Source organism: Macrobrachium nipponense, chromosome 24, assembly GCF_015104395.2.
Source record: "Macrobrachium nipponense isolate FS-2020 chromosome 24, ASM1510439v2, whole genome shotgun sequence".
In the NCBI taxonomy this organism is placed as follows: domain Eukaryota; kingdom Metazoa; phylum Arthropoda; class Malacostraca; order Decapoda; family Palaemonidae; genus Macrobrachium; species Macrobrachium nipponense.
The window spans coordinates 62,925,582-62,947,725 of NC_061091.1; the positions used below are offsets into that span (position 1 = coordinate 62,925,582).

The following is a 22,144-nucleotide window of genomic DNA, read 5'->3' on the forward strand; positions in this document are numbered from 1 at the left end:
ATCAGTAAAGAAAAAAAGAAGGACTTGATTGATCTATTGCCTTTGGTTGATCATATGTTTCACGATTTTTTATAGGCACTACCAGATATGAGTAATGTTCAGGATTGTGATCCTGACTTAGAGAAAATTGTTAGAATCAAAGCTATTTATAGCTTTTTACACCTATGCAATGCTAACTAAAGTTGTATTTCTTTAACTAGATGAATCTCTGAGGAAATAATTTTTTGACATTTCATTATGCCTAGATAAGTCTCTGGGAATTTTTTTTTCAACATTTTATTTATTATACCTAGATAAGTCTCTGGAATTTTTGTTTGTTTCAACATTTTATCATGCCTAGGTAAGTCTCTGGGAATTTTTTTTTTTTTATGGAACCTAATTTTCTTCAAGAATTGTCTGTACTAAAACTGTATTTCTGTAACGGTTTATTATACCTAGATGAGTCTTTCAAAAATTGTAAAGTTTTATTTTTGAGAAAAATATTCCTTTTGTTTTTGTATGATTATGCAATGCCAACTTAACTTGTCATTTAACCGTTTATTATAAATAAATAGGCCCTCATGAGAAATGAAAATTATCATCAGCGGTATTTTCTTTACAAAATAGTTATAGTATCATAAAAATGCATTTAATTAGCCTAAAAAGAGCTATGTGACAAGTAGGTCAATGAGGTTAAAAAGGGATATGTATGATATGTAATGATAACAAAGTGGTTAAAAAGGGGCAAGTCTTGGTCAAAAAGTGATATGTACTGATAACAAAATGGTCAAAGAGAGGTAAGTCCTTAAAAGTATATAAGAACTTTGAATATATTAATGTCTTCATAGTGCATGAAAAATACCTCAAATCCTTTAAATTTAGTAAAGAGTTCATATCGCTATCTTCTATCAGTGATTTATTGAATGCATTTGAAAACTTTAAATGCAATTTTCTCAAAAGTTCCATTTTGGACTTACCCCCTTTTTCGCCAGCATGAGTGATTTATACCCTGTACCCCATAAACTAAAATGCTTATAACTGTCTATTTTAACAATTCTCTGCTTAATTTGATAGTTCAAACAAAAGTATGCCTTAAATTATCTTAGTAAAACAATTTAATATTATTTCAAACAAAAATACACCCCAAACTATTGTCCCAAAACACCCAAAGTTATCTTACATTACCTTCCTACAGCTGTTACTCGTAAGTATATATACACCCTTAAAATGCTTATAACAATGATTTACTCATTTTAAGAAGACTGGGAAGGGAATTGCTATATCTTTATTAAGCTTATTAATATTTGAAAATTAGTTATTAGGTTAATGATATTTATCATCCTACAAAACAAATAAACATACGTAAGTAAGAGAGAGTGAGAGAGAGAGAAATTTTATTATTATTATTTAATCTTATTTAACTTTATATTATTTGAAAATAAGTACTGTAAATTATTATTTAATCTTAAAATGTAGTAGTACCCTTAAAGATATGTACATACACTTTTAACACTTCCAGCCTAAACAGAGAGAGAGAGAGAGAGAGAGAGAGAGAGAGAGAGAGAGAGAGAGAGAGAGAGAGAGAGAGAGAGAGAGAGAGAGAGATCCTTATTTAAAAGAGTGAAATGGAAAGATTGTATTTCTTTAAAATACTATCACACATGAATTTTGTAATTAAAGTTTTGTTATTATTATTTGAAAATATATTAATAAACATATTATACATACATGTACCATGAAAATTCTCTCATCTCAGTAAGAGAGAGAGAGAGAGAGAGAGATTACATGAACGTTAGTGGCAACATGCTCCCTCTCCTGTCATATTACTTGACATATTTGACAATTCTGGACCTTACTTAGTACCTGGATCTAAAAAGATAGATGTGTGGTGGAATGGATTTTCCTTCATTCTTACATAATTTTTTAATTTATAATTCACTATAGTATTTTCTTTAATGAATTGATATTGTTGCTATTTACATAATATTAATATTAGAAAATTAGTAAATCATTTATTTAACATGAAACATACATCTTTGTAAGAGAGAGAGAATTATTATTTTTATTATTTGATATTTAATCTTATTAAACTTACTAATACAATATTAATCAGTATTAATATTTGAAAATTAGTCAATAATTTTTGTATCATAAAAATGTATTTAGTCATGAAAACAACATAAAAATATTCTAATTAGTGAATATTTATCATCGGAAAAACCTATGAATACGTGAATTTCCCACGAATAATGGGTAGATATGGTCCAAAGAAAAATCTGTGAATCTCGAGAACGTGAATACGGTGATTTACTGTATTCCACCATAAAAGTTCAGGAATGAATCGCAGCACGGAAGATGAAATCTTAACACTAGTGTTAGGTACAAAGAAACTGGGATGCTTAGTGGTGTCAGCTACAGTGCTGTCCAGCATGGGAAGCAGCAGAAATTGTAGTTAAGTCGAGGCAAACCCTCATAGCAAAATTTGGACTTGTCGGTCGTGGTCTTGAGAACTCCGAACAAAAATTTGATGTATTAGCACAGATGTTCGCATCTTTGAAAGTTCGTAAGTTGAAATTACGTAATTCATCAACATAAATTCATTTATTATGACTGAAGCTGGATCTTCCCAACCTATAACATTCTCTTAGTTAAGTTATGAGATTTTTATGACATCAAATAGTAATCACACAGATTTCATCCATTGATATGAGATGTCATTTGTAGAAAGTAAATAAAATAAACTACAGCTCTTTTGATGTAGAATAGCATTAGGATAACATCTGGATTGTATTGATGGAGGGTTTAGCTGTATTTCCCACCAAAGGATAGGCTGTTCAAAAATAAATATTAACCCAGTTAAAGTATGTTAAATATGTTACATATTTTTCCTTATACTTGCTCTAGTCTTTTTAAATTGTATGCAATAAAAGGTGTAATTATCAGGAGTACTATATTTATTGGACAATACGTGTGAAAAGAATTTATAAATCCATTATATTTTTTTAAGAAACTACTGTTACTGGAAAAGCAATTGTTCACCTTCAGCATATCATTAAAAATAAATTTACAGAAAGCGATTAAAGAAAATGATGTGAGAACTCATGAGTTGTAAGCAAGCACCAATTTTGTTCTGCCACAGATGAGCCACCCCATGAAAAGTGTCACAAAAATACTGGAGAATTAGAAATCTGTTGGCACATGGGTACAGCTTATGTTGAGATGTTGATGTATGGTATCTGGGTTTTTATAGACCATGAAATTTGGCTTCTCTTTGTAATGAATTTTAATTTTTGAAATGTAATGCATTACATAGACTAGTTCCATGTACTATGTGTATTATAAATTTAATCTCACATACTGATTCCATAGGATATCTGGGATCTTCGGATTGCAAAGCTAAGGTCATCAGTAGCAGAGTTCATTCAGAGTGAAGGAACACGTGCAAAATTGGATCATCTAACCCTCATAGAAATCAACACAGTGCGGCCATTCCTTCCACATTCGTTAGATCATCTTTACAGGTTTTCTAAAAATGCTTTTAGTAGCAGTCTAAGTCAGACTCAAGAGTTTTCATGAATTTTTTATGATTCTGGAATGTAGAATAGAATTTTTATATTTTTACTTTGTAGCTGTAGAAAAGTTATGGAAATATAATGTTTTTAATATTTTTGTAATTTCTTTATTATTCAGTGGTTGCCCCTCTCATCCAAAAGATAATTATTCACAAAGTTAAGGATAATTGTTCATTGTTATTCACAGACTTGAGGATAAGTTGGTTGAAATTCATATTAATAAAGAAATTTGCGACCTTTTCCCAATACCATGAGGAACCTTCCATGGTATGTTTTCAGTTTAGGGTTTTTTGTTTTTGTGTTATGATGCTGTTTTGCCACTATTATAATGCTGAAAATATTCTTTTTGTTGTTTTGTTTTGGAGTATGAAGTGTTTATTGGGGGTTCAAAATAATCCATAATTTGAAGGTTTTACATCACCAGATGACTAGCATGGAAAGGAAGGAAAATGGAGCTAGGGATAAGGTATGTACTTGAATTCTAGATTTTCTGTGATTTTTGTTGTTTTCAGAGTTACTCAGGATTGTTGCAGGACTCAACTTCAAAGCACCAAAAACGTTTTTAAAAGGAACTTTATATAATAGTTTTGGCTACTTTATATTCTACCAGTTTCCTCTCTCTGGCCAAAACAGTCTTGAGTATTTCTGAAAATCTGTCTTTGAGTTTATGGTATAGTGTGTGATGAAAAAGCCAATGTTAGCTCCTTGCTTTCCTCTGGCTCATCCTTTGGTGACTCCTTGCTAACTTATCCTGTCACTCAGACTGTGATTAATCATATGTTTTTTATCATTTTAGTTTGTTAAGTCGTTTAGGTTTTAAGTATGAAGGCCAGAAAATCATACGGAACTAATGGTCCTCCTCCATGTTTGTGTGGAGGAGTTTGCAGATTGTCTTGCTTTGGCATTCCTTCATCTTCTTGGACTCATGCTAAACACTAGTTTTATTATCACAACCAAATTCATCATAAATATGCCTAATATTATTGTCCTAATTGTTTCCAGGGCTCACCAGTCATTTGTCTGTCAGTTATCCACAAATTTGTGTCAACTAATAATCCTTTTCATGAAGCTGGGTACTGTCACCACATGTACACATTCATTTCCCAGGTGTTTACTTTAGTGGTGGTTACCAATTCACTTAGTATTTGTGCTTTTGAGAATGCTAGTGCTGGTTGCTAATTCACTATATTTGTGCTTATAAGGATGCACTTTCTTCATGTACATGGGTATACATTTCAGTGCAATTTGGCATGGTTGTTTAAGCTTGAAAATAAGGTAATTAATTAGACTGGTAGATAAGGTGGCAGAGGTATCACCCACACTCCTCTCTGTCACCTCCCTCTTTCTCGTTGACTGTGTAGTTATATGACATGGTTGTCGAAATTTCTACTGGAATGCTATTTTGGATGATGACTTTGGCTCTCTTCTTGACTGGTTTGTGCAGTTATTCAAATGGAGAATGCTAGTTCCCCTTGTGAGGAAAGTGAGTCGTGTAGATGTCTTGGTCTTTGTTTAAGGATCAGGTGTGCTATCAGGATTTTCCCTAAACCAAGTGTTCCATTTGGTCATCTTTTCAGTGGATTCCCAGTAGAAGTTTGGGACCAAGACGAGGAAGGACATGAAGGTGGTGTTAGTGTGGTCAAGAGGTTATCTGCCTGCTTTCATATAAATGTTCTTTTTGGATCTACTTTGTGATGACTTTGCTTCTTCTTTTGGGGACCCAAAGCAGAGACTGGTGTCTGAAATGTTAACTCTCATGAAGGAAAAGGTGAAGTACCAATGCACATTCCCTTATGGTTATCAAAATGAGTTTCCTTCATTGTAATCTGCGATTTGTATTTTCTCCCTGAACTGTTAGATCTAGGTCTTGTTTATATCCTATTACTGTCATATCTGCAGTTTTTCAGAACAACCACTAATTTCTTCTCATCATATGTCCAAACCATCTCAGTATTTGAGATTTCAGACTTTCCAGCCTCTGGACACCATGCATCTGTTGCAGAGTAGTCCAGTCCCATTGCAAGTTTGCACTCTCTACCAATGGGACATTTATTTACAAGTGGTCAAGTTGTCTCTCTCCTTGCTGCATCTTTCTTTCTTTCTTAATGCCTTCTCAACTCCTGCTTTACAGTCCAGTGTGTCCATCCACGTTGGAATAGGTCGTTGAAACATCGAGATTAAAAAAATGAGCTCAATTTCTTCTTGAAAGTTGTTTTCCTGTTGGGATTTTGGGCCAAAGTACCTTCTGGTCCTATCAGATCCCATTAGGATCAAGTTGGATCCTCTTGTGAAGGAGAGGAAGACATACCAGCATGTCCTGATGAGCATTCTTGGAAGTGTGGATATAAACAATCAGACCTTGTGATGTCAATCACTGAATTACAGCCCAAAGTGGATGTGGTCCAGATTCTAGTAAGCTTTTATGTGATTGGCCAGAACCTAACTAAAAGAGGCCGTGGATGAACACTCCTTATGTACTATTGTGCATGCACACAGGAGTTGGATGAACCAGGAACACCCTATGTTTCTGTAAGATCACTTGCACACGACTCACCATGATAGTTAGTGGTACAATATATTAATGTGATGAACCTCTTGTTTACATAAGCATGATGCAGGGATCATGCTCACATACATCACAAGTTTTGGAAGAGCAGGTACTGCCCAAAGGTCTGCACGATCATGTGCATAAAGATTGCCATGCTAACCAGGGGTATTGTACAATGGTGATGGGTTATATGAACTATGAACCCCATCTACATGCTCATGATGCTGATATTGTGTAGAGCAGACAAGCAAGTAGTACTGACTTTATTCTGTGTACTTATGCAGAAGTACAGGAGGAAGAGTCTAATGCAATCCTCTGGTCTTTAGAAAATCTGAGGCAGTCTTTGAAAGGAGTGGATGACCTGACATTCTGAGCATGCTTGGGAACCCGTGTCTACCCTGCCTACAGCAGCTATCTCACGTAAGGTGTGAGAATACTTTTGAATATCTTGAAGAGAATAGACATTCATGTGAAGTCTGGTGTAACATCTTGTGAGAGGACTTCTTAGACCCTTCTTCCAAAAAGAAAATGAGGCAAGCAATGAGGAGGAAGAGCTCAAGGAGGAGCAGGAGAAAGAGCTGTGCCTGCGCTTCTTCACCTTCATCTACCCACAGGTCTTACTCTTGTCCACTACAGCAAGAGTAGTTGTAGAGGCAGGAAATGCAAGCAGATAGAGTAACTTCCTACAGGTAAAATTACCACTACGGGAAGCTTAGAGTTCCTTAGAGTGGACAGGAACAGACATAGTAGTAGGAGATGAGGTCTTGGCTGTTGCTAAGTGGTCCAGAAAAAGTAGAGAATGTTGATCTTCCTGGAATACCGAGAGAAGGCCACCACATCTTCAGTCACTCCAATAAAGCTGAAAGCCCAGGAGCAGCTGAAGAAGCAGGGGTATGGTTAGGTGGTAGTGATTCAAGGTCATGTGCTACAATTTTTCCATAGGAAAATGAGCAGGAGCTTGGGAGAAAGAGGGCAGTTTTGGAGGAAGGTTCCTAAAAGGTATGGTGGTATTGAAGTTTAAATAATTCCCTTCAAAGAAACCATTGAATATCTTTTTGCCCATACTCAACTGTTACCAAAACTAAGGAGACCAGCAAGCAATATCCTTATAGGACCCAATAGTGCAAAACAAAACTAAGGACATAAAGCTCCAGACACCTGCTTTTATCCTTTATTCTTTTCTTTGTTCGTTTTCACAGCCATTTTAAACAAAGAAGACAAGCACCATGCTTACAATAAAGAAAATTAAAAAGTTTCAACTTGATGGTCAGTCAGAGCACAATAAGAATAAGACTTCTCAACTCAGTAATAACCAAAGAATAAGTGCTTGCTCTAGGCAAGGGGTTGAATCCCCCCCCCCCCCCCCCCCAATGAGCTGTCTTGTTACCAAGTCTGAACAACTGATTTCAGTTCTCACTGAGGAGTATTTGTATGTAAAAGGTGATGGTTTTTATTACCATAGGGACAACTTTTGCTCAGGTTGTTGTAGCATTGATTGTGAGTTCTTGTCAGTGTTTGCTGCATTTTATATAAGTGCAGCTCATTACTTTTTCCATTTAATCTCTTTCCCTTGAAATGAATCAATCTGCTCCTTGCACTAGAACCAGGGGACTATGGCAAGGAGATTCGGATATTAATTACTCTCTTGTGGCAAGTAGATTTGGTTAATAGGTACTCTTTTGTGAGATATTTGGAGATGTAGATCTGCCAGGGGAAATATCGCCGCACATAGCCTTAGTTTGGAAGTCAAGTATTACTTGGTAAATCATTTCTAGTGACAATAGAGAGGGCACAAGCAATAAATATCACTTTCAGGATACTTTGGTGGTTTGCCTCTCTCCCAAATACCAATTTGGCATTAGTAAAGTAATAAGTTTGTCACTCATTTGAACAAGTTGTTAACTATGGTATTTCATTAAGATTATTAAGGCCTGTCCACACGATCGGGCCTGATCGGCGGACTTTCCCTCTAACGGGCACACTTGACGGGCAAACCGTCAAATTGCCCGATGGGTCTTGTAGCAAAATCACCATGGTGGTGCCCGATGGTTTGAGTTTCGACCCTGGCAGACGTACGTTAACCATATACATTTCTTTTACCGAGCCATTCTTTGCACCATATTCGCTTCTTTTTCATCACACACAACGCAATTATCATGTTACGCTATCATCTTGTTTGCGGTAGGCACAATGTTTATCGTACCGCACTGAACACACTACTGGCATCGTCGGGCACGCCCACCTCCCCATCCCCTCACCCGTGTGGACAACGTTCACGGGTAAACCCGCCAGAATTTGCCCGTCAACCCCGGAGCACGCCGATCAGGCCCGTTCGTGTGGACAGGCCTTTACTCTTTCCATCAGTCTCATGTTAGTCTCTGACACTTTTCTTCCCCTTCCCCTACTGGCAACAAAGGCATCAAACAGTAGTAGTGATTGTACTATATCTTTGAACCATGAGAATTGGTTAATTTTCAACACCATCTGTTTTCATTTTAGTGTCATGAAATTTTTCTTTTTTGCAACATGCACTATAATGAGTATGTGAACATAATTAAAAAATTCTACAATATATAATTACTGTAATGTTAATTATTGCATTATAATATAGATATAATTTTATTTGAATTTGAAAATGGTTACTTAACTTATTTCCATTGTCATGTATTATCTGTCCTATTACAGGCAGTCCCCAGTTATCGGCGGGGGTTCCGTTCCTTGGGGTGTGCCAATAAGCGAAAACTACCATTAACCAAAACTTGGTGATTTATGAGAAGCATATTGGCGCCATAAGCAGCCTTATGGCGCCGATAACCAGAACTCGCCCTGTTATTGCGCCATAAATCACCGATTTTATGACACTAGACAAGCCCTTTAAAACCAGATCCCTGATAACCGAGTCCGCCGATAACCGGGGACTGCCTGTATTAATTGTAGGAACTTTTAGTGCTTTTCAGTCATCCATTTGGTAATTCTTTGTTACATTTAATTGTGGAATAACAGAATTTTAACTGTTGGAGTGAACTTTATAATAATGAGAACAGTAGGTATGGAGTAGGATCTAAAAGGAGGTTAAAGAATACACATTATTTTTAATGAGCGTTTAATGAGAAGTGAGATTTTGCCGAGGCACACCCGAGGTCCTTCTACAGGAGGCTGGTGCATCAGGTGTAGCAGGCACGTCATAAGAAGTAGAATCAACATATAGTCATACATGTATTGCCTATACATTGATATCTTGTCACTACTTTATGCTTAGCACTATTTCTCCAATAGTGCTGAAGCTACTCTGGTGACGGTGAGTTTCCAGTTGTGTCCTGTGTCAGTCAAATAGTGATGAATTTACTGACAACTTGAATATAAGGAGGTATTCCAATGTGTTCCTAAACAGTCTTGTCAATTTTTATTTTTAGTTGCTGATCAAAGCTACTAATTCAGCAGCAAAACAGCAGTTGGCACACTCAACCACCGGCGATTCCAGATCCATTTGCTTTTTGTATCCAAAGAATCTATCACAGGCTTCCAGTCAGGAACTTCTTAAGGTGTAAATTGTGTTTATTATAATGCATGATAGACCGGTTTCCTCCCAGCAGGAGCTTCGTCAGACTAGTTCCCTTCAAATTAGGCCAGAGAAAAAACTGTTCAAAACCAATGTGGTGATTCCCAAAGAGGTGAGAATTTTGTAGCTCCCATGAGGGTTTTGATTAATTAACCTTAACTAGAAATTTTCTTCTGGATGCAACTACTGCACTATATTTATGGTTAAGTTAAAGTAAAAAAATACTTTTGATCTTTTTGAGTAATAATGGCAATAGTAAAAGTGAGCAAATAGGTTATAGAAAATAAATGATAAATTGCATAATTTATCTAACTTAATTACAGGAACTCCATTTTCGTAATTTTCAAAGAAAATTCAGTTCGCAAACTTTTACACTGGCCAGATTTACTCCAATCTCACAGTAATTGCATACGAGATGAATTTCATTGTGTACTAAGGTATCGTATATTTAAATCATTAGTTCTAATTTTCTAGCACTGGCACAGTGATGTCACCTTTCCAAAAGTAAAATTTACTTTTCCTGGATAGCTGACGTGTTGTCCATTGCCAGATTGCAGTTATCACAATTTACACATTGGGGAGAACCACAGAACAGTTTTAACATGGCAATTGTGTAATTCCCTATGAAGTAGATGGTGACACTAGACTTCGTCCTGCATACATAAATTCCAATCAGGCATTGGGAAGTACTTTGAAAATGATTTATAAGTCTACTAAATTTATTGGTTGGCCTTCTATGACGAAGCTGTCTGGTGACTGGCAATGATGGTGCAATCAGCCTGCCAACCAATGTGCAACAACATCACATGAAACTGACTCATAACTACAGTATCTAGACATAATTTTAAAATATTGATCTCTGTTGTAAGCTGCAAGACACTGCCTGCAGGAAAATGGTTATACAGGGGATTAATAATACTTTTTGGACCTACTGAATAGTCAGAAACGTGACTGTGCCTGTTTCCTCAGCACGAGGGATGTCAGACTGGTCCCCTACTAGGAGAATGAAGTTAAGTACATGAGCAGTTCCCTACAATGTGTCAATTATGTCTACATTATAGTGGCTTCTTATTTATTAAATCCTGAGATGTAAGGGAGCTTTTATTCACTTCTAAGTGAATAATATGCAACACTGGGATATAGTACAAAATTGCCTTGGAAATGCTGATCATTTTTTTAAGTTAATACATTGTGTACATTAATACAGTACATTACCAAATAATACTCAGTAAGCTTACAATGATCACTAATAATTGTCTATTGAAGAACCACAATATTTTTGAAGATAACTGTTAAATTGCAGGATGAAAAAAAATAATTGTAAAATGTGCTAAAACATAGCCTTCGCTATTGATCAGCAGTGAGTTCTGGGGACGTCCCAATTGTCGCATGGGCAGGACCGAGGACTTTAGTTGACACACCAGCTTCACAAGTTAAAGACTGGCTAGGAGAAGGCTGACATGGTCGGGTAATGTGTTGCTGAAGATCATGTTCTGAAGTGCCACTACTAGAAATGCTACCACATGCAGGACAAGGTTCTCTCAGACTACCACTATCATGCTGACACAGACGGAGGGCAGTGGCTCCACACGGTTCTTCTGTAACTGTTCTATCTGGTGCACAGAAGGCGGAACCTTGACTAGGCCGCAAGGTAAATGCTGCAGGTGGTCTCACTGCAGGCCATTCTCCCCCTTTACTGGCTCCTGATCTGGGGTTTAAAAGAAAGTTAATTGTAATACATTACATAGTAGCAGGCTATATATTTTTATTTCAAATCCAAGCCATGAACTGGTGTATCTGGAATAAGAATCAGTACATCACGTATCAGCAAAATATTTCAATGATTAAATTGAGTTGGGAAAGACTATATGAAAAAAAGTTAACGTTCTACATTAAAGCCCTGCTAAAATTTAGTAACTTTGTACATATTACTGTGTTAAGAAACTATGAGTAATCTCTCAATTATCCAAATTGCTGTTATCTGGAGCTCGTTGTCCAACACAACTGGACCAGGGACCAATGCCCCAAAGGTATGATATATATATTTTTGAAATTTGAATAAACCACTCTTAAATGGTTGGCAATGCTGGGCAGCCCCTGGAAAAATGTTGCATGTAAGCAATGCTATACACGCATAAACAAACTAAGAAAGGGTTTTAGGGGGTAGGGAGGCCTGGAGAAGTTTCTTGGGGGGGGGGGGGGGGGGGGGGGGGGGGGGGGGGGGGGGGGGGGGGGGGGGGGGGGGGGGGGGGGGGGGGGGGGGGGATGGGGGGGGGGGGGGTGGGTTTGGTCATATGGCTGGGCGCCATATGAGGAGGGAGTAGTACCATCAGTGTACCTCATGTGGTGTGATGTAGGCATTACTTAAGGTTCATTGCAGCATCCCTTTCATCCCTTTTACTGTACCTATATTCATATTCTCTTTCTTAGTGCAGGGTTTTCCTCCCATTACACCTTTCAAACAGTTTCAGTGCTGAATGGCCTTAGTTGCCCCAGTGGTTGGCCTGTATGGCAAGTCTAAAAATCAATCAATGTGGCAGAACTCATGCAGAGAAGGGGGTGTTTTGGAAGGTGGGTGGAGCTGGGGAGCAGTTTCCCTGGCTGGGAGGGGGTGGGGATGCAGTGTTGGATTGGTGAAGAGGGCTAGGTAAATGTCCAACTTGCATGAGCTCCTTTTGTTGTGTGCTGCTATGGTTATGATTTTTCTTATCAATTATTTCACACTATTCTCATATTTTTACTGAATTTTAAATTTTTTTTAAAAATTGTGACAACCCAAAAGATAAATGCAATCATATAGGTAGGGTACCTACATACACACACATTCATTCACAGATGTTGGTGAACTTAGTAGAGCTTGTTTAGGCTTTGATGAAAGCCACCTGGATGTAAACATACAAACAGGAATACAAGTAAAGCTTCCATGATATTATGAGGTGAAATGAAAAATCTCCCAATAAAACAAAATGACCAACTAATTTTTAGTCACTTTCTTATAATGAATTTGCTTTGGACAGTCATCATTGAGAAGTGCCATATGTACTAAAGATGTAATCACAGGATGTTTTACACAAGCAGTTTCCATGATAGACTATACTTGCCGAACAAATTTCATTTTCAGTAGATCAAACTGTCCTAGGCTAGGCTCTCAAAACAAGATTACAAGTTAAAGTATGTTAGTTTACCACTGTTTATACTAGTTTACCATTGTATACCAATTTTACATTAATGTACAAAAATAAAATTAATCATCCCAGTAGTAGTACATTCATTTCTTTTAACAAATAAAAAATTATTCTAATTCATTTGCTAGTAGGCTCAATCAGCTGATTATGTCAATGCATATGAGATGATGATATTACAATGATGATATAACATGATAATAATACAGTACATATAAGTGGATTTAGTAAGTAAAATATCAGTTTCATTCCTATTACCTTTTATCTTAAATACAGCTGTAATATCCAATTTGACTTCTGCAAATGGACACTGTAACACCTAGCCAAGGTCAATAGTTCACAAACATTATGTATCTTGTGTATGGTAACACAATATGGCAATAACTGATGAGAAAGTTGCTGTATATAAAGGTACATTAATGGTAAAAAAACCATAGTAGGCTGTAGGTAAACATGTAGGCCACCTGCCTACTGAATTGTGTCATTTATGAGAGTGAGCAAAAACTAAAGGTTTTTTTTTCAGTGTATTTATGCAGTATATTTGTTACAACTATGGGGAAAAAGGGTAATTAATTGCCTTTTGCATAAAGTCTTCAGTTTGGTTGTTGTTTATAGGCATATTGAGAGTTTAAAGTTATGTGGTATTGACAGGGCTAGGTGAGGAAGGGTATGGTGTGGACCTTGAACACCTAAGATTTTTTTTTTTACTTGCCCTTATCCAGATTTCACCATTATCCTTTCATTCCATTAAACTGTTAAACTGAATGATTACTTATTGTATGTGCTACTGCTGGGAGTCCTAAATCTCTCATATGCATAGGATCATGATTTTAGCCAATTTTTATGGAATTCGTTACAGACCCAGCAAATGAAAGTTTGCAAACCCTGAAGGTATTACTTTTCTATGAAATCATCATCGTCATTATCCTTTAGAGTTTGTATACCCAATGTAGAAGAGAGACTGACTTCTTTCAGAAGTAGTTTATGGCTTCTGATACTAAAAAGCAAGTCCATTTTTTAATATCAGCCTATGAGGATAGAATTAACAATTCCCATCCCTCATGGTACTGGTTTGAGGTAGTTCATCATATACTTATCAAGTTGCAAGTCCTTCAGACATAATAATTCATTAAACTGAAAATAAACTAACAAAATATTTTTGGGGGGTATTTGTTTCCAATACATGATGCAGTTATACACTGCTGGTTGAAAGTTGGATAATAACTAAAGATGCACATGATTGCAGGTAGTATTGTTCTGCATTCACCCATGATTTTTTTTTTTATTTTAAACCCAGATATTATTCCATAGTAGTATCTACTGTTTACAAATTATGGTGAGTTTTAGTGATAACAAATCAATGACATGAACATATATATTTGATCTACTAGTCCTAGTTCTTGCAACTTTGGCTGCTTTGTTAGCATCTTCATTTCATTATCAGCCTACATATGCAATGACCCCACAAATTTCATCGTCTTTAATTTGCTGAACAAATGGATTTGTAGGACAATTTTGAAGGGCTCTAAGTCCTCCTTAATACTAAAAAGTAACGATTTTTTATTATGTTTTTAATATTTTTAATTATGGACAACTTGCTGACAATTCTGCTGTGAAAAGATATACACAATTGGCTTGCTTAGCTAGATTAGCTCTAACCTTTAAATGCAGAATCTGATGCTGAACCACACATTTGGCTTCTACTTTCTAAAACAGATAGGGCAGCTGTTCCATACAGCAACATCTGTGCTGATCTGTCAGCGTGCCAACTTGCTTGTAATAGCTTTCTTTTTAAGTTGTTGTTATTATTATTATTATTTCATTGGATCAATGCAGTTTTGCATTTGTCTTTTATGTATGGAATGTATGCTCTCCAGTCCCAATGTGCATCAAAGATTAAACCTAATAAGTTAACAGTTTGGCTTGTGTATCAAATTACTTCTCATTTTTCACTTTCATGATTTTGAACTGACACAATTTCACACTAGATATTGAGTTGAATTGAGTTGAATATAGGATTTAGGCCAAAGGACAAGCACTGGGACCTATGAGGTAATTCAGCGCTGAAATGGAAATTGACATAAAAGGTTTGAAAGAAAGGTGTAACAGAATGAAAACCTCGCAGTTGCACTATGAATCAAGTGTTAAGAGAGGGTGGAAAGTAAGATAAAGAAAGAGAATATGAAAGGAGGTACAGTAAAATGAACAAAAGTGGTTGCAAGCTATCACACTAGATATTGGAAAATATTTTGCTCATACTAATCTAATTTCTTCCTAGCAAGAAACAAATTTTTACTTTCCTGTAAAAAAACTGATCTTAAAAAGTTAAGGCATAAGCCAGCAGAAAGAGGGAAGGTTACACATAAAAGGATCACTATTGAGATTTTATCAAATCCATAAGACAAGCACTCCTGAAGGATTTAATCAAACTTTTGTTGCCAATACTATCATACGCAGTCAATTAGCCTGAATAACTGCATGATCATCAGCAGATCTGTATTTCAAAATGAACTCTGAGACAAAAACAAAGACTCAAGAGAGGCAGAATGGTTTTAGTCCATAATTCCAGCTCTGAAAGCATTCTTATAAAAAATGTTAGATTATGCTCACCTAGGCCCACCAAGGACAAGGTTTTGCATGCCCAGACACAGTATTCTGAACTGGCCTCATGCAAACTTGAGTTGCATTTCCAATCTCAAAAGGATTTTTTTGATTTTTTTAGAGGCAAAAATTGGAGGTAGACAACTGGATGGGAAGTGACAAAGGGGAACAGATAAGTTTCAGAAACCAATACTGAAAAGATTAGCAATTAAGGTGCACCTCCCTATGAGGTTTAATATGTATTTAGCAGTAACTACGTGTACTGCAATTCCTGCGACAGAATTCAAAATAAGTACTATAGTAGCAGATGGTCATTTTCAAGTAATGTAAAGGCAACTGAGATGCCAACTATGAAATAATAAGGGTAAAGTTTTGGGAAACTGAGAAATTCATTTTTTCTATTACAGGCTGAAATACATTACCTATCTTCATGGAGCTTGAGAGCAACTTTTTCGCACCCATCAGGGGGCTCCCTTGCCAGGAACTTGTTAATGTGTGGTGAAGTTGCCAAGGCAGGGGTACTAGTAGGGCTAGGGGTAGTTGGCGGCATAGCAGCCGCTTGGCTAGGTGGTGGTGAGGTCGGTGGTGATATAGAAGGTGACGTGTGGTTGGAACTAGTCGCAGATACCGCTGATCCTCTGGCAGGTGTCTGAGTGTCCACACTTCGTGTGAATCGTAAGTAGTCTGCAATTGGTGCTCTGCGACCATCACGCCCAACATCTCCCCACTGCAATTAAGATGATGGTAATGATTAGTATTCAAAATGTGCAAACATCTGTGTAGATAATGCCAAAAGGCCATGAACTTGGCTGAAAAAAAAATATGCATAAATACTAATACAGTAAATTAATCCTCATGATGACTGCCTCCAGTGCTGTGACGGAGACGGCCTCAGTGATACGCTGCCACTCTTTCTTGAGTTTTATCTTTAAAAAATTCTCCACTCATTTCCAGCTCCCCTTCTCATAGTTGTTGTAAGTCTGGGTCTTCCATCTTTTCATTTTTTTATGTTTTTTTATTGAATGACATATCTAAACCGCCTCTATCCCCCTTTCATCATTGTCTTGTCTGAATATAAAACTTTTGTAATTTCCTTATGATATCATTCTTAACTCTATTCTGCCAACTGACTCCTAATAATATTCTCAAAGCTTTATTCTGAAACTGAACAAAATACTTTATATATAGTTTCATTGTCATGCTGTTCCTATTACTTATATAAATATAGCTTCATTGTCATACTGATACTATTAGTCTTATATACAATCTTAATAAGTGCTTATTATTTGATTGTCCACTTTTAGTCTCACTAAATTTCAAATGAACAGAACCTGTACAGGATATCTTTATTACAAAATACTTTAAAGATACATATGTCATTAATCCTTTCTCCATCTAATATTGCTCATCCCTTTGTGCATACTTGTTAAATATCTCAGTTTTCCTTCAATTTATTGTGAGTCCTCCCTCTAGATATATGATACATTCTAATCACCAAACCAAATTTTGTAAATCTTACGGTGTTCTTCCAAGTCCATTACCTTTCTATCCTAACTCTAGAATCTCTTCATTCTTCAATCACTTTTTTTTATTATGAAAACACATGTAGCATTGCACTATTTACTACAAATTCATTCGACATGACCCAATCAACGTTAATTTTCCTCATTACATAAACTTTCATCAGTACATATTTTGAAAGCAGTACAGTTAATACATGAGGTGTCATTTCATTTACTATAGCTAAAAATCATCTCTGCAGTGAATCTATCATAGCCTAGTGTTTTCCATCTCTCAAGTTTCTTTATTATTGATTATGCTAAAAAACACTGTGAATTCAGTCATAAGCACATTCAGGTCTTTATCAGCTTCTAGTAAAGTATATCAATCAAATTATTCTCCTCATATCTCTTGGTCAAGACCTCACAAAAATGATTTGCCAACACTTTATTCTTTGCATGATGTTACAGACCCATACTTCCTTTAGATGTGCATTTTTCCTCCTTTTCCTTCCACTAATGGGCAGTTCCTTAATAATTATAAGAGCTAACCTAATACCAATGCCAATCTCTGACGACAAAGCTTTGGCAACATCATCAGTCTGTTAGTGAAAATATCTTCCTAAACTTCTTGAACTTTTAACTTTACTATCTAGACTTCAGTACTTGGTACAATTTACTTTGTGATCATCATATCTTCCCAAAATTTGTTTCCAAGGTTTCTGTCTTGTTACCTCATATTCTAATATTTCTTTTCCTGCAAACTGACATAAGTGCTTAATGTCAAAGTAGTTCTCATTCATTGATTGCTCGTCCTCAGATGTGATTTTTAGAGCTGCCAATGATTTTGACATTCAATTTCAAAAGCCCCTTTATGTTAATTTTCAAGAAGTTTTTCTGTATCAAGTATATAAATTGTCAAATTTTTATTGTGTGCTATTCAAGTCAAGTTTAGTGAGACAATGACAAGTTGGCGATCTGCTTCGTTGCTGCTTTGGATATTCTTCAGCATTCCATTTTTTCTCTCGATTAATGGCTGTGATGACCTGCATTGCTGATAACTTTCAAGTATATTGAACAACTGTTAATTGAAATTTAACATTATAAATTCTTCTGTTGCCCTAACTTTGTTAAGGTAAATAGATAGCCTAATACAAATAGGAGAAATGAAAACTTTCTGAAATAAGCAAATAGGAACAAAATGGAAAACGTAAAAAAGTACAACATGTACTACGGATAATCTGCTGGCAATTTTAGGATATACAGTACAAAGTGCAATAGTGCCAAGTAGTAAATGGTATCTACCATAATCATAAAACTATTCATTATTAAGGCATGACAAACATTTGATCAGAGGTGTCACTACTTGCATAAAAACTGAATCCTTAAAGTTAAAATTGAAATTACAAAGAAAACTTGGTACTTACCACATCTTCTACGTCATCAGCAGGTACGTGGGACGGCCGTAAGACCAGACGTTCAATTTCTTGGTTAAGACCCTCCACAGAATTACGTAAACGAGGAGGAAGCAGTGGCTTTGGCAACTGTGGTATGGGAATGGCGCGAGACCCACCTAAAAGAAAGGCAATGAAAATGAGAATTTCATATATTGATGAAGTCCAAATGTATCTCACTCATTTCATGGGAATGAAAAATCATAAACTACATTCTTTTAAGGGGCTTTGGATATTAAAGATACTACACGGCACAAGTTCCTGAGCATAAGATTTAAATGTTTATGTGAAGATATTTACTCCAACTTTTAGTCAAAGTGACATTAAAACAGCTGTTAATACCATTTGCATGTTGGAGGGCATGGTGTCGTGGGTGAACGGGAGTAGGTGCAAGGACGGAGTGATCAGCATGTACAGGACTGTAGCGGAGCCCTCCTCCACTTGTCCCTTCCTTGTTAGTTCGTTGCAGCCTAATAATCAATGTAATGCTATTACTCAAGGTAATACTTCAGACTTCTATAATGTTTAGGTTCTATACAAAAAAATCAGTACAAGAACTTTTATTACTAACCATAAAAGAATGAATTGGTAATTAGAATGCACCTGCCTTCTCATAGACTAGGATCAATACTGTACAAACAAAACATGAAGGAATGGAAGCCTTAATGTGAAGATCCAGTTCAACATTCTTTACTATATATTAAGCTTCAAATAAAGTCTGGAATGATACATTACTGTTTTAATAGCTTAAATTACCATAGGTAGCTTCTGACTTTTGAATGAATTAAAAATATCTTCAACCTAACTGTAAAGTTAACTTTGTTCTCATGAACAGTATATAATGGCCTATCACTGAATATACTGTGATGCAAATATTTGTGTTCTTCCTTTCTTTCTTTTCTTTTTTAAATACATCTATGTAGTTTACCCCTGATTGCCAGCTCTGACTAATAATGGCTGCCACTAACCAATTTTCTTCACTGTATATATGTATAAAACTTTTTTTATTGGTCATGAAATATAATAAAGCACATCAAACAGAAGAGAACAACCAATACTGTTCAAGACTTGGGTGAAAATAAGCCTTGCATGTAGCTGGTCAATATTGGCTTGTGACTGCCCTAATGGACTGTAAGTTAAAAGGGAGCTCAATGCAAGAACAAAGAAAGTACAAAATAATAGTACTGTGAAAGATATGACACCAGTGTAAGCTTCAAACTTTTCCCTTTAAAGCTGGATATATGTGAAAGGGATTATAAAGAATACTCAAGGCTCAGGGTTCACTTCAGAGATCCATAACAATTCATGTTTCAAGCAAATAAAGGTATTTGGTCATCCAATCTCTTTCTAGAGACAGCAATATAGTAAATGTACTATAATTTAAAAAGAAGGAAGACATTAAAAAACCTGAAAAAACCGTTTATGTTGCCATCCATTTCACTAATAAAAAATACCACAAATGCAAACCATGGATTCCATTGTTGTACAGTAAAATCAAGAACTATAATAAATTAATCACTAGTTATACTTCAAATGTAAAACTTAACTTTGTTGTAAATACCTAAAAAAATTGTAAATAAATTTTTATTTCATCCATTAATTTAATGGGGTTGTTTCAAATACGTACTAAGATGCAACTCTAATTCTACATCAGTCATAAATAACAATGACTACAGATCTCGGTATGTGTTAATCAACTAAAAATGTACTTTTAGAACGCACGCTCCACTTTCACTTCTTTGAAACCCACCATTGCCATACAGTATTTCCAACGAACAACAGCACCTTTAAACTATGCTTTTAATGTCACACCAGATATAAACTTTGAGCCTTCATCATCCTTTTAGACTGACAACCCGTGAGGGAACAAACATGGAAAGGGCATCCCTTGGCCTCAGGTATGTAGAGTACGTTGCAGTCATAAAAATATTGGAAATAAACAACAGAAAAGAATGAGAATCAAAATCTTTCCATTCTTTTGGCTGTTAATAAAACTGAGTTTGATAAAAATGTAATGACAGCAATTTCGTTAACATACTAATGTGTGACTAAATAAATGCTAGCAACTATGTTACGAATTAGCACAAACTCATCACCCATTTTTGTAAAATTACTATTCCTTTGCAGCAATTTTCTCACAAGACTAACATCCTAGAAAAATATTATGCTATATTGAATGAAAAATGAAGGGTGCTTAACAACAATAAAAAGATGGTAATGTGAACCAAAGATAATAACCAAAATATTACTTAAATCTTATTCTGTATTTTGATGTCAATGAAAAATATGACTTTATATTACAAGTTCCTACTGGGTACCCTCTCTGGTAACACTGAGATCATGTATATCAAAATCACTGAGATAATGTATATCAAAATCAAATGTAGTAAAATGATAGGAATAGCAAATGGAGTGAAAGCTGAGGAGATATTCTTCCTGTTGAAAATGTGAGAATTGTGGGGTAATTTACAAACAATTTCAAAACTATGGAGAGGATGTGATATCTCCATGCTCTCTGTGAATGAAATTTTGGTCATATTATATTCTAATATTAATAAGTACTGTATATAAACTTGATAAAATAGTGGCAACCCATTTTGTGGTTAGGAAGATTCTCAATATCCATTTTATTACCCATGAATTCAGCAATTCATCTAAAACGTACAATTAAATCTGTTGGGAAAAATTGGGACAAGACGTAAACTTTACCTAGAAAATACTGTCTTCAAAACTCCAATCCTAAAAGATTTCATGAGGCAAAAATGCATTCTAGCCAATCTGATTCCAACTACAAACAATGTCAATTCACCCTGCATCTCATAAACAAAAACTCCCTATGTAAACGGGAACAACTATAAAAAGAAAACATCCAAAATAGATGAGGTAAGTAAGGAACCTGCGGTAGTGCCCAATCCTATGGAAGCCTGTTAAGTCAGAGTTTTTGTTGAACCATTCTTTAAAGATGGTAGTTTAAGCAAATTTGCAAAAAAATTATTAGACTAATGAAAATACTTCAACCATCGCAGTTAAAAATTACCCAAAATTGTAATACGGCCAATAAAGTCTTATTACCTACATCATTAGAGACAATAATATGTGTCTCCAGTGATGATAGATTCTTCCGGATCAAAGGTGTTCGAAATGACATCAAGCCACGTTAGGGAATGGAATATAAAATTTAGGCTACGTTTGAAAGGTGTAACAGGAGGAAAACCTCGTGGCTGCATTATGAAACAACTAATAGGAGAAGGTGGAAAAAAGCATTTCAATACGAATAATCCACTTCGTATTGATAACAGTTCCCAACTGAAGTGCTTGTATCATCCCTTTGCTGCATCAACTTGAGCTTTATACTTTATCTCCTCCTTTCTTCTCTCCCTATTTAACCTCTCTAATTATTAATTCTTAGTGTAATTTTGGATTTTCCTTTAACGTCGTATCATTTCTTTACCGAATCTCTCTCATCTTCCTATCCAACCATTCCAACTCGCTCTTTTCACGGTTTTAATCTTTGGTTGACAGTCCCTAGTGCTTGACATTCAGCCGAAGTTTCATGACGCATGCAACGGTAGCAGGTTTGTGGCAGAGAGCAATGACTGATAACTTAAAAAATCATAAAATTCTTTCCTATGCAAAAAAAAAACCTGCTCATTCATACACACAATCTACATAATTATTGTAAATTTCTGTTTATAACCAGAACAGAAGTGTTTTTTTATGCCAATGTGTGTTGCAGAAAATTGTGCTTCT

The 22,144-nt window shown here is 35.8% G+C and overlaps 2 protein-coding genes across 7 annotated transcripts in view; one reads left to right on the forward strand and one right to left on the reverse strand.

The window, feature by feature from the left end:
• Window positions 1-3,653, forward strand: part of LOC135203220 (DNA replication complex GINS protein PSF2-like) — a 113,898-nt gene extending 110,245 nt beyond the window's left edge. Inside the window, 1 exon segment of the mRNA XM_064232983.1 lies at window positions 3,349-3,653. Within this exon segment, the coding sequence (XP_064089053.1) occupies window positions 3,349-3,555 (207 nt within the window). The 3' untranslated portion in view covers window positions 3,556-3,653.
• A 5,532-nt stretch (window positions 3,654-9,185) lies between these two features.
• The window catches only part of LOC135205679 (glucocorticoid-induced transcript 1 protein-like), a 379,652-nt gene continuing 366,693 nt past the window's right edge, over window positions 9,186-22,144 (reverse strand). For all 6 annotated transcript variants that reach the window (XM_064236590.1, XM_064236589.1, XM_064236591.1 and 3 more), the window contains 4 exons: window positions 18,737-18,864; window positions 18,368-18,513; window positions 15,864-16,168; window positions 9,186-11,366 (listed from right to left, as the gene is read on the reverse strand). In XM_064236590.1, coding sequence (XP_064092660.1) covers window positions 11,006-11,366; window positions 15,864-16,168; window positions 18,368-18,513; window positions 18,737-18,864 — 940 coding nt within the window. In that variant the 3' untranslated portion in view covers window positions 9,186-11,005. The remainder of the gene's footprint in view (window positions 11,367-15,863; window positions 16,169-18,367; window positions 18,514-18,736; window positions 18,865-22,144) is intronic.